The 14,057-nt window shown below is 43.0% G+C and overlaps 1 protein-coding gene across 7 annotated transcripts in view; it reads left to right on the top strand.

The window, feature by feature from the left end:
- Positions 1–14,057, top strand: part of LOC105831116 (homeobox protein homothorax) — a 361,421-nt gene that overhangs the window by 47,562 nt on the left and 299,802 nt on the right. For all 7 annotated transcript variants that reach the window (XM_012671023.3, XM_036289789.1, XM_012671021.3 and 4 more), the window contains one exon: positions 3–194. In XM_012671023.3, the coding sequence (XP_012526477.1) occupies positions 3–194 (192 nt within the window). The remainder of the gene's footprint in view (positions 1–2; positions 195–14,057) is intronic.

The following is a 14,057-nucleotide window of genomic DNA, read 5'->3' on the forward strand; positions in this document are numbered from 1 at the left end:
AGGTACACGAGCTGTGCGACAATTTTTGCCACCGATATATCAGCTGCTTGAAGGGTAAAATGCCGATCGACCTCGTGATCGACGACCGAGAGAGTTCGAAGCCACCCGAGCTGGGTAACGGTCTGGACGGCAGCGGACCCAGAAGCACCGCCGACAGCACCAGCCACACGGATGGAGCTAGCACGCCGGACGTCGTGAGTACCTCACCATCGTCAACGTCTTACTATCCGCACGACGCGCTCACCCCCCACCATCACCATCACCATCACCACCATCACCATCACCAGAGCCAGAATAATAACAATAATAATAGTAATCACGCCGGAATCGGCAGTACCGCTACTACCACCCCCTTGCAATTGAGCAACCAAAACCAAAGCCAAAACCACCACCCTGCGCCGCAGTCGAACACCACCACTACTACTGCTATTACCCCAAGTAGCGCCGCCACAACTCCCAACTCCCTAAAGCGTTCGCACCAACAGATGATGATGGCAGCCGCGATGGCCACCTCGCCGCACGCAGCCGCATCCGCGCCCCCAGCGCACGCGCACGCCGCCCTCGCCGCCTACCACAGCATTAGCTCGGCCGTTTATCCGTGCTCGTAATAGACCACGCGACTTCCGTGCCGATTTCGCGAGATCTCTTCTTCTCTCTTGTTTCTCTCGCGACGTTATTCTCTTCTCATTGTTTGTCTCCAGCTGATTCTACCTCTTTTTTTTTGTCATCGTGTTTCGTTACCTTCGTCCTCTTCCGTGGTTCATCTAGCGTTAAATATCCGATCGGATAGCGATGCGACTAGAATGATGCGTAGGAGCATCGCATAGCGCCGTTCCTTCAGGATCGGTCGCGCTTGTGATCGATTCTGTCCGTCCTTTAAAGGATGATCTCTCTCTCTAATTCAAGTCATAACTGACAGTAAGCTAGGCCGGAGGTGTTCTCCGACTCGCTTTTGTAGCGAGCTCATAAACGCGTGGGAGTTGAAACATAAAAGTCCATGCCAAGGCAACGAGCCTATGCTCTATAGGGAGACGGGGGTTCTAGCACCTGATCGATGTCGAAATGCGAATAACAGCTTCTGGAGCTTTGTTAACGTCGACCTCGACCTTTCGAGAAGGAAGGAAGTGTTTCAAGTTTGAAGTAGAGTACGCTAGATCGCTGATAAAGGGCCTTGTATTGTTGGACCGGCGCTACTTGTTGGAATTTTTATAGATATATTTAAATTCCGCAAGTGTTTCGGATTGCTCCATGAAGAATGAATTTCTTTAGCATTCAGCTTTATTATGTCTCCTTTTTATTATTTTGTTGCCTTTAAATTAGACGCTCGAGACTGTAGAATTTATTTATTTGTCGCATTTTTATGTTTATTTTTATTAAAATTTAATTATTATAAAAAATCAATTGTGCTTATTAAGGTTTTTCAATAAGATTTATTAATATTATGTATCTATTGGAAAGGGAGAAGAGAGGAAATTAGATCTCGCGAATTTCGACCTTGGTAAAGCCAGGTATTAGATACATCGTCTTTTTCGTGGTATGCATTCTATTTTTTCGCCACACTTTCCTGTATTTTTTTTTACCCAAGTCTTTGCTTAGCAATCTTTTCTAGATTCGACGCTGATTCAGTTACATAAGACTTCGTTTCGTGGTGTGGTAGAAGAATGTTTCTAAATTTGTTTCGTGCCAGGGCGGCATCGGTCGTCCGTTGACATCGTATCTCATTTGAAGCGATCTGCTTTCAAAACATATTCAGAGATATTCTTGCCCGAAAGCGTCTTGGAAACCAGTCATAATGGGCTATTATCGGTGCCGAATAAGCTTGCGGCTGATTCGCAGTCTTATGCAACCAATTTCGCGGTTTGCTCTTCGTGCGGCAAGGATATGGTCGATTCTATCTATCTGCTAGCCAGTAATTATCGAAAATAACGAGATTCGCGGTTCACGTAAACTTCTTCGAGAGCGAAGCGTTTACTTCATCTCGTGATTCCCTTTTTCTCTTATTCTTTTCTATTTTTCCTTGAAGGTTTCTCGCGACACGGTATGGCACGATGGACGAGTCATGTAAGATATTTGTATAAAAGAGTGAGATTGGTGGAGAAGGAGGAAGAGGAGAAGGAAATAGGGCGCGTTCGCGGTCTTGCGCGAGAAACTTTGTCAACGAAGTAGGTCGCTGAGCAGTTAGAAATAGGGTGGATAAAGAGGCGCGAGAAAGTTGAAATAGAGCGATTTCTCTGGTTCGTAAGCGTTTTCAGTTCGAATAAGGCATCGAACGCGAGAGAGAGAGAGAGAGAGAGAGAGAGAGAGAGAGAGAGAGAGAGAGAGAGAGAGAGAGAGAGGGTGCAGAAATAATACACGTGAGGGGGTTACTTTAACGTTACTTGTCGATGAGACCATGTTAGATGTACGACACGGAGAGAAGAGACGCCGATTAATTAAATCGCGATGTAGGGCGGCAGATTTAGCCGCGAATAATTTGTACATCACCAGTTTTTTCGTTTTCTTATTTTTATTTAACACGTTACTAACCGCGATTTATATGCGGGACGCTACATAGGAACGAGAGCACGCGTGCCTCAGTAGCTAACGGCCTCGATGCAGCGTGCGTTGGATGATGATCGATACTATCGCGCGGTAGGCGTGTTTACGACAGACATTATATCGTCTACGCGGCGTCTACTTTCTTTAGATAGCCTCTCTCGTAGGCGTACACACGCGTATCTTTCTCTGACGTCGCGGCGCCTATTTTTCTCCCAAGTCATAATAATGAGGACGAGTTAGCTTGGATAACCGATGATAGTCGATTAGATTCGCTGATATTAATCGTGATTTGGATATACGTAATAGGATTAAGACTTATATGCGTCACAGAAAGAATAAGATGAATTTTGTGTCTATTTTTAAACTGAACAATCGGAATAAGTTAGGGATCGTGTGCAAGACAGAGAGCGAATGAGAATGCGAGGCAACGAGAACGAGTCGTAGCGTGTATGGGTCGTGCTTAGCGAAAACGAAAATAGATTATAACGTTTAATTTATTGCGAATTTTTATTTTGAGGTTACCGAGAATTGACAACATAACGTGAGTTTAAGATGAGACAGAAACTATGACGAATTTGTCGAGCGAATGATGTATTAGAAAAACTTGCAAAATCTCTTTTCAAGCGAATTTGCGTCGCAGGTGTGCGATCGGGATCGAGTTGAGCGAGAGTAATGTAAGAGAAATTGAGGAATACGACGAATCCAAGAACATAGAAGTTTTTTTTATGAAGCTTGTGCGCAATCAAGTCAGTCGGCTGTTGTCACTAGGTCTCGGTACTCGTAACTAGGGAGTTGTGTGAGGTACAAGTCCTGATCGGCAGGGCGCGCGAGGTCCACCCCCATCCCCCGTACTTAACCCTTGTATCTTGTGTAAGAAAAGTGAATAATATTATTGAGACCCTCGAAAGAGCGAGGAATCGATTTCTCCTGGTGCCCCGCTGTCAAGGAATGTCTTTGGAAAGTTTTCTTCTCTTTAATATTGATATTCATCAGTAAACATATGTACGTAAATGTGTATATGACTGACTCATTATACGTTTGTAGAGATAAAACGGGTGCAACGTATACATATACAGATCTATACACATGCACGCGTGCGTGATGTGCAATTTTCGAATGAAGACATCGCGTGTACTCTTGTATTACCGTTATAGTAAAACGTACACGAAAGCGCATGCATTCGTAAGTATGTATGTAAAAACATATGACCGAATACATGTCTTGAAGTTTTATTTGGGAACAAATCCAAAATTACATTTTTGACTTTATGCGATAGGCAGATAAAAGTAAAAACTGTATGCGGGGCACCATTGATAGGATAAAGTCCAAATATTGAATAAAGGCGCTTAGCGATCTTTTCATTAAGATCGCTGTCGCAGGCAAGTGCAAGGGTGTACGGAAATGGGAAGATGGGCTTTGGCACCGGTCGATTGGAACCCTAGTTACGAGTGCCGAGCCTAGGACCGAGAGAGTTATGAGCTCTCTTGGTTTTCATTAAATATTGTTTAGAAAGAATGCAAGGAAACCATACAGTAAAAGAAAACAAGAAAGAATGCCAAGAATTACACGAGAAAAACGTCGAAGCATTTTTTCCTGCATTTATTTACACAACAAATGTAAGGAAGTAATTTCATCAGAATCGATTATTTCTGCGCGGGAATTTTCACATCTGATACGGAGATTGAACGATATTGATTATTAAATCTCTGTGAACTAATACATTTTATTATAAATATTAAACCGATAATTTTTATTGCCGTATAAATCAAGAGTTTCTATGATTTATAATCGATATTTGTTGGGATAATCGTTTTTATCATTTTTTATGCCGCACTTAAATGATCGATTTGCGTAATGGATGATTTTATTGCGCGTGTAGGATCTTTGAATGCTGACGGAATAGAACAGAAACTCGTTGTGAAAAAGATAATTTTGCGCTGATGGGAGATTAAAATTTAACAAAAAAAATATAGAAAATATCGTGAATACTTAGTGCCATAGGTTGCAGTGTGCGCGCGTCACACTGAAATTGTGTACTTAAATAATAATCAAAGAAGATCGGTTTAGTGTATAATTCGGACATGTAATTTTTGACATTTTTAGTGTTCAAGCACAGACACTGTTACCACATAATCAAAACAATACGTTCTTTCTTTTTATTATTTTGTTCACATTTTTTTTTTTTTTATTGAAGAACATTATATAGTATGGTCGCGAAAATAATGTGATGTTTATCGCGTTTCAAATTTTATATATTTATGCCATGCATTTTGTTCCTGCGCGTATTTTTTGCGATTTTGTGAGAAATTTGTTTGATAAAAAAATACTCGTGGGATAGTCGGTTTGCGTCTTATACGACATTCAACGATTATATTTTCATTGCGACGCGAGATTGCGAGAGCGATAAGAGAAGAAGGGAGCAGATTAATTTTATCAGGATTGCATAACAAAATGCGGTGCCCCCTTTTTCGATCTCGCGGAGCAAAACCGTGAATATATACGTTTGTTAATAATGCTGCCGCGTGATGGTTACGTTTTTGTTTCGTATTGTTTCTGTAATTGTTACAATGTTTACGGGATGCATGCGCGGTACATAGATGGAGACGGCGCGAGAGACACAAAATGCATACGACAGAGACAAGAGTGGAATATATTAAAACTTTCGATTTACGCGATACATTTCAACGCCACTATACAAAACGTGAACAAGGAAGCCGACGTTGCTGTGTTTAACGTAGCACATGCATTTAACGCGGGAAAGAGATCACTTCCAAAAGACATTGTGCATGTATGTGTGTTTACAATTTACAACTTGTTAGATTTAAGAGAATAAAAAAGAGTCGGAACTCACCCGAACATTGTATACGATTAGCATTATACATATAGTGATACTATATATATATAGATACACACACACACACACACACACACACACACACACACACACACATATATATATATATATATATATATATGTATATATATATATATATATATATATATATATATATATATTTATATATTACTGATAATATGATACTTGTTTAAACTATTGTCTCAATCAACGTATTTTCATTATAAATAAATGTTAGCCTTGTTGAGTTAAAACAAAAAGGATTCGGTGCATTTTTTTGGAAGGTATTTTCGCCTTCGATTTTCTCGTATTCGTCGAACCAAAAAACTCCTTGATCCTCTCGCACACCCTCGCGTCTTATCGCAAACTGGATTACTTACGTTTTGTGATGAAGTCAAGTCTCTGTATATAATTCATGAATATTATTTAAATAAAAAATATTAAGAGAATGATATTTTAACAAATTTTGGAAAAAAATTAGTTAGATTTAACATGTGATACTTAGGATCTGGAAATTTTTTTGACGTTAAAACCTTTGATTGGACATATTCATGTTGTAATATTTAAACCGTAGTAAATCTTTGATATTCCTATTTTTCTTTGAAAGTAATACGACTTATTGCAGGAAACGAATCTAAGCAGTAACACGTGTCGATGAATGTTTAGGTTAGTGGATTTAACTTAGCTGCGTTAGGTAGCCTTAAAGAAGTAATGTGAGGACGCATCATTCATTATCGTACTTATTCGTGCGGCGTATTTGGGCTCTAATCGTGCAATTCCCGGAGGTGTTTCCAAACGTCGGTGAGGGAACGAAAAGAGAGCAGAGCCGGCCACGGTCCCATAAATCTCGGTTAACCCTCGGCTAATAAATATTTAACCCTTTAAATTTGCAACAACCCTCGCAGCGTGTAGCCATTTGCATAAGGCTTCTATTTCATTTACACATCGCATAATTGAATATTTAAATTCAATTGCCAACCGTTACGCGCTCGCAGTTCCGAGCCGCAAAACTGCAGTAAAACTTGTAACGGGGCCACTTTCCCTCCCTGAGAGGCCACCCCCGTACCACATCTCTTACAGTGTGCTTGTCGCGTCTCCTCCGAGCCTACGTTGCTGCCGTTCAACCCTTGGAAAATGCTTCAGGAATATTTCGCCGATTGCGCAACCCCTGGGAACACGTTGATGACACATTCTCCGTATCGCAAGATTGTATCACTTGATTGTCTTTAACTCACTATTATAGCCGATACTTTCTTCGTAACATATTCGTGCGGGCGTACTAGAAGTTATCATCGTTCGTATAAGCATTTTGGAATATATTTATCCTCCTCGTCTTTTCTCGAGGGCGGCTGTTATTAGCGATTGCGTCAACGGTATTTCTATTTTTAGCGCTTTTTCGTCTAAAGGAGTTAGCTACGTCGAACCGTTATTGAAAGCTGATACTCGCGCAAGCGATAAATAATCAGACGAGTAATTACAATAAATAGAATGAATATGTTTTATTGCATGGAGATAATTGAAAGACAGTTAGCGAGGCAACGTTTCGATATTAGCGTATCGGGTACGTTGCAAACGGCAGAACGTCTCGAGACGCCCGAAATAAAGTCGCCCGTTCGCTCGCGCGAAATCACGCTCGAGGATCGACGCCCCGAGGTTGCTTCGTGTCGCGACGCGCGGTATCGTCACGTTCCGATGGCCAAATTAAAACCGCCGCCGAGCTCTCTCTCTCTCTCTCTCTCTCTCTCTCTCTCTCTCTTTCTCTCTCTCGCCCTCTATTCTTTCTCTTATTTTTTTTCTTCTCTCGCGTCGGTAAATATTTTTAGAAGCGATTCGTCGGGTGACGAACGTATATGCGCCACGTGTCGGAGCTTCTCCGTCGCGCCTGTGCCCGTGGTGAATGTCCTCCGCTTCCTTCTGCTCCACCTCTTCCTCCTCGTGCGATGTCCCTCTCACGGTGACGATCTCTTCTACATGCTCGAGACGGCATCTGGCGTCGAAGCACGTATGGCCGTTAGCACTTTCACGAAAGGGATTACCATTGTCACGTTATTCATGCTAACGATGATCGGTCGAGATCGGCCGCGACGATAATCGCCATGTCACTAAAATCGAGGAGGCGGTCATTGTGAGCGACATACTGACAGCATAATAAATTATCCTCTCTCTTCCCTTCTCCTGGCATCTTCCGGGCCCCCACGAGTTCTATACTCCTTCGTCCCGAAACGGATGTGTATATGCGATATACAGGCGCCTGGCGCGCACGATGGTCTCGATGACAGCTCGCGAATCGCGCGACGTCGCACTCTGGTTTCAGGAACTTAGGTACGACGTTTAAGCGGATGGTTTTTCCACGGGAAAGAATGGTGAACAAAACATTGTTGAGATATATTTTTTCGAGTACCCTTGTATTAAAATACAGCAAAAAATCAGGGAGAGAATCCGAAATATTTAATATTACAAATGAACGTATATCACTTCTCTTTACAATTATCTTTTAATTACATATTTTCATGACGCAGTTGAGAACAGTTATCGAGAGAAGACTCGATGCAATTAATTAAACGATGTTTATGATTACGATGTCGATAACAGGAAGGTCTTTCGAAGAGTAATCGCATTGCATAAATTCGTTCGGAACCGAAGACGACGATTTCGTGTTCACGTTGATCGCGTCGAATTGGCTCGACATTATTTCTATAAAGCGCACGGCTTATCCGGCAACATGGTTGTCCCTCGTTTTACTTTGTGGCATTTGTTTGAACATATTTAATCTTTTAATTTGGGATATTTTCTATATATGTATATTTGTATTTAGATAGCCTTATATATGTGTGTGGACGCGTGTATACGTCCGCATACCGACAAGAGCGGTTCTCAGGTTCTCACACCCATGACCCGCGACAAAGAGATGGCACGTTTCTCAAGGTATGCGCGTTCGCGTACACACATGCCGTACGCATGCATGACGCACTCCACACATCGCTCACGAGTAATGTGATAAGTGTAACGACTAGGCCGACCAATTGCAACACGCCGTGTTCCGTTCCTTTTAGAACCGCCCATTTGTGTGCACGCAAATGCCGCCACCGTCTTTGTCGCCGTCGTCGTCATCATAGTTCTCATCGTCTTTGCTCGAGTCTCGTGTGACATCGATGGTGCACGCTCGTTCTCACATATATAAAACGTATATGTAACGTGCCCGCGCGCGTGCGTGCGTGCGTGCGTGCGTGTGTGTGTTTGCGCGCGCGTACACACGTGAACGCAGCAGGCGGGGGAGGATAGATCGACACGGTGCCACATCGGTGTGCGTTCGTTCTTAGGTATACTGGTATACTCGTTACAATCTTCTCGCTCGTGGAAAATTACTGGATATGACTCGCTCGACAGCTACGTTTTTGAGTATATTTTGAATATACGTATTGAATTTACTCACGACATCGATGGGGAATAAGGAGTAATATTGTGGATTTATTTGACAGAAATTGGACTGTTTATATCTAAATAATTAAATAATAATTTACTTGCCACAATGAATTTATTAGGAAAATAAATTGAACATTATATCCTAATACTAAAATATTATCAAAATGTCTCAACAAAAAGTGATAGAAGATGAAAGAGTATTAGCAGCACAGATAGTAATTTATTTAAAATAAATAATTTGGCATGCATTGTCTTGCTTAAATAAACTCTAAATTACTATTTAAAGGTTTTTCCGAATATATTCATTTATACGACTGAGTCTTCATATATGTATATTCGTCTACATCGATTTTTGTTTTCTAAAAAAAGTTGAACCATCGTACGAATACATCTGTATAATTACCTCGCAAAGTACAGCCACGTCAGCTGTAGATGTATATTTTCATAATATAATATCGTTGCGGCTCCAAGGGGCGGACTTGTCTTTTCTCTGGGGTGAGCGGGTGTCAAGAGGGTGGGAGCATTTCTGGTGCGGGCGGAAGAGACGGAAGGGAGAGAAAGTGCGTGGAGGGTGTTTTGCTGGTAATTGGTGCCAATTTAATCCTGCCCTTCGCCCGATGTAGCCCGTATTAACGCTAAGGGAGGAACGCTGCCGAGTAAAGGGAGGGTAGCTGCTCGCCCGCGCCCTTCCCACACGCCAGGTCCCTACTTCCCTTCTTCGTCGTGTACGAAAACATGCGCGTGCACACTCACGTCGCGATTCCTAAGCGCGCGCGGCACGTGTGTTTCTGTGTGAAAACCCAGGGGAGATGCCGAGTGGACGCGCACAAATGCACGTTCGTGCGTTTATATGTGAAAGAGAAAGAGAGAGTCCACTAGGAAAATATAATTAACGGTAATCGCTCGCGTATATGGCTCGGATTAACTCCAGTGGGAAGAGGAGGACAGGCACGAGGGGATGAAGCTCCACGTCAAATTCTTTGGGGTTATCAGATCGAATGAGTTTTCCTACGGGATTACGGAACGCGCACGGATGCTTGCTCGCGATTCACCAAGATGGACAATACACGGCTGGTGACCGTCCGGAAAATTGAAGACCGGAAAAATAAGAGCTCTGAGAGAGAAAGAGGGGAGAGAAAGAGAGATTTGACATTAATAATGCATCGCGCGAGGACGCTTTGCGCACAACATATCATTACCGTGTATTTGGCATTCAAATTCCAGGAAGCAAAAATGCTTTTTAATTCTATTCCGAGGGTGTATTTAATATTCATATCGGCGAAGGCGTAATATATTTGCAAATTTATCGCGCGCGCGTACGCGATTACAGGGTGACGATGCTAATTTGCCGAGTCTGCAGGTCGAATTAATGCCGTCGGGAGCAGTTTTTCCGTACATAATCTTCCTCAAGTTGATTTGCGCTGTACCGAGGTTGCCTTTGTTTCGATCGTTCTTTGATAGTAACCACTCGATCGTCAAGGTTACCGCGTATTCAACAATTTCCGACGAGATCGGCAGCACGAAGGAAGCTGTATTTATCGTTTCGCGTAGAGAATGCGATCGGTTAGTGCTTTCAAAGTTCTCTGTGACTTTCACTGCGATCTAAGGAACAAGCCTTCTCCGGGAGACAATCTAAATAGGAAGAAAAGAGGATGCGAATAGCGCGCGATCGGCGCATAAGCGGGTCACGATGGCGCCGAAGAACGAGGAGGAGGAGGAGGTGGAGGAGGTGGAGAAGAAGAAAAAGGAGGAGGAGCACTCTAGGAAAGTGAGGAAGATGGCCGAGAGAAGATGAAGTGAGAGGGCGAGGAGGTGCGGGAGGACGACGAGGTAACCGTAGAGGAGATGCCAGAAGATCTTGTATGCAAATTTCCTCGGTGCATCTCCGTGGGATCGGTGGAGGATTAACGGGCCGGCTCGCATGAAAGGCACCGAGGAGGAAGGCGTGGAGAATCCTTTCTCCTTCTCGAGAGTCTATCTTCCGTTTGCGGCAAAGAATTTCTCTCTCTCTCTCTCTCTCTCTCTCTCTCTCTCTCTCTCTCTCTCTCTCTTTCTCTCTCCCGCTTTAGTTGGCCAATTCCAAGTTCCTCTGTCTTTCCTTTTAGCCTCTTTCTCATCTTTCTCTTTTCTCTTTCATCTCTCGATTCTCTTCTTCCCCGAGTAGTTTCGGTCCAGCCAAATAAGAGAACCGATCGCGTTTATTCGCGAGGGAGTGAGTGCCTTCGGACCCCAAGAAAAAGAGAAGAAACTCGACATCTCGGCACTGTACTCTCGTTCTCTTTCCTTCCTCTTTACTGTTCTCAACAGCGAGAGACTCGAAGCCGAGGAGAGAGACGTATTCTACGGAATATGTCGCTCACACCGTCGTCATATAGTCTTTATTGATATTGCGTTGGTGGAAATGAAGATGGTCTCGTATTTTGCGTTCGTCCGGTATACGCACGCATATATATTTGTTCTTTAGAGTCTCGTGAAAAACCGAAATGCATCTTTCGACAGTAGCGATTAACTCGTAGATACGAGTGCGAGAATAGACGCGCCGGAAAAGAAAGATAGAGCGAGGCGCGAAGAAAACAATTTGCCGATTATTTTTGCTGCGTGCGATGCAACGATAGATATACGATCTCGTGAAAGAAGAGTGATTCTACGTGAGCTGCGTACGAAGATGGATTTCTCGCGTGCTCGCTCATCACTGTGTGGTGATCGCACAAACATTATCGTGATTGTTGAGGGATCGGATCATGTCGTGAGCCTTTATTGCCTTTCGCAAATGCAATCTTTTGCGTCAATGCATGCTTTTTATTACGATAAATTCAAACATTTGGAATGAGCTGCGTGCTTGCTCTCTCTCTCTCTTCAAGTCTTTCATAATCATAAAGCTTCGTTTAACACGAACGTTTGCGAAAAGAAAAAAATATCTCGTTGACTATCTCTCGGATGACGTTACGTTTTTTACATTACACGCGGAATATTATACATCGTAAATCGGGACGGTATTTATTTTCTGAAGATATTAAAACATGAAAAAAATAAGAGAATGCTTTAGAATACTATTATATTAATAATTGTAAATGAACTTTGTAATTTTTGTGTGCCTTATATAAAAATAAGTCTTATAAAAATTGTTTATTGGGGTCGTTGGTAAATTTATGCGCGTTTATTACTCCGCGGCGTGTGTCGCGGGAACGATGTGTGGGTGCGGGCGCGAAATTACCGCGGTAAATACGCGTCGTTGGGTCTAACGATGGCGATGGCGATGGCGATGGCGATGGCGAGGGGGTATATCCTTGACTGAAGGTAATCGAGCTCGCGCGTATAAATCCTATTAGAGGATTAGAGGGACGGTTGCGGGAGCGCGTGTGCGCGAACATATACGCGTGCTTGCGTATCCCCATGCAAATATACAGCAGACCCCCAAGTACCCTTTCGTGGGTGCCGACGTCGTAAAGAGGAAAGGGTAGACGCAACGGCGTGCGCGAGATAGAACGGGATATCGAATCCTTCGTCGTGAGGAGAGTTTCGTGATTGTGTGCCCGCGTGTAAGGAACGCCTCGACGATGACGACGTGGCACAACCGGAATGCATTCTAGTAAATCGAGCGCGGAGAACGGCCCTCCGATTTCGACCTCTTTCGACTTCCTGCGGAGAACCGGCACTCGATTTGTGAGTAATAAAACGCGACGATAGTCGACGAGCGTTCGCACCGCGAACTGCGGCGAGCTGCGCTCGTTTCATCCCGCAAACTTTACTCGCTCGCGCGAGCCGTCTGTGTCCGCGATCCTTTTCGTTTCTCTATTAGGCTCGTAATAGTTTCAGCGAGACATAAACTCGACGCGCGCATGTATAGCCGCGGATCCGAAATTGTCCGAGTTCGCATTTATCAGCTTCTCTCATGGTTGAAACGATATTTTTACACGTAATAATAACATGTTGTTCTACACAGTGCGCTTTGATAATAGTCGTATGTATCAGATTTTTGAAATTTCGTATTTTCAGGAAAATCTTTGTCGCGTAACATTTTTAAACTTTCCAGACGTTGCCACTTTCGTCAAAACTACTTGGATGTGCGATGAAATTTATTTAATTAGATTTTATTTTTATTAAATTTAACATAGCATGTGAGCTACGAATTTATACTTTTAAAAAATGTTTTATCTATATTTTATATTTACGTTTCTTTGATGTTAAACGATATTTAAGCTTGATGCGTTCCCTCAAAATTGTCCACAGTTTTCCAATACTACCCGCGAACGAATGCGTTGATACCGATTCGACTGGCGTAGCTCGTAGCTCGTTGATCGATAGGATTTCTGGCGATCCAATTATCCACGCGATTCGCGCGTTTCGAGAGCTCGTGATGTTAAATACTAACTCTTGCCCTCTGCGTAGCGCTGTCTTGTAACGCGTCGGACTCTCTGATTGATTTGTCTTTTCACGCGGAGTAAAGTTCAGAACGACGCGACCGAGATTTTTAACAGCACTCCATTGCTCCATTTGCTTCATGATCAGAATTTTTTAAACTATCACGCACAGGGTGCGCGACTAATGGCAAATATCTATACAGTTATTTTAATATTACAGAAATAATGTTTTGTAATAAGCAAAAATGATTTAGGTGGAAATTATATCTTTCTTATTTAGGATGGAAAAGTGGAATTAGAAGATTGTGCTTGAATTAATGACGATAAAGGTCGAATAATACAGAAATTGTTCTTTTTCTCTTGAAACATGTATGAGAAGGTGAATGACTTCCAATATGCTACGTACCATTTTGACATTAATGATGGTCGTCGGGAAATTTATCTACGTACATCGAGTTCTAACTTGAATAGGCTCGACGAGACAACTGCATGTATGGTGCTACCAAACGCTAATGCGGTATTAGAAAAAATAGGGAGCAAAAGTGAAAGAGAAAGGGAGAGAGCTCAGCGTTGTGGCGCTATGCACGAGCGCGATGATAATCAACGTTTGTTCGTTCGTCCATGAGCATATTGAAAGACGTGCCGCTGAGAGGATCAGTCATTCGGTACGGTGTGAACCACAGCCGCATCGCGGCCCGATCTTTTTCTTTCTTGTCGACTTTGTGTGTGGGCGAGTGCGGTTGCCGGCCCCGAAACGGCATAGCGTATCCTTTCTCTTTCTCCCTTCAATGACAACCGAGTCTTTCTCCTCTTCCTCGTTCTTCTCGATCGTTTCTTCCTCTTGTTTTTTTTTCTTTCTCTCTCGTGCTTTCTTCTCTCCC

This window comes from Monomorium pharaonis, chromosome 7, assembly GCF_013373865.1.
Source record: "Monomorium pharaonis isolate MP-MQ-018 chromosome 7, ASM1337386v2, whole genome shotgun sequence".
NCBI lineage: Eukaryota > Metazoa > Arthropoda > Insecta > Hymenoptera > Formicidae > Monomorium > Monomorium pharaonis.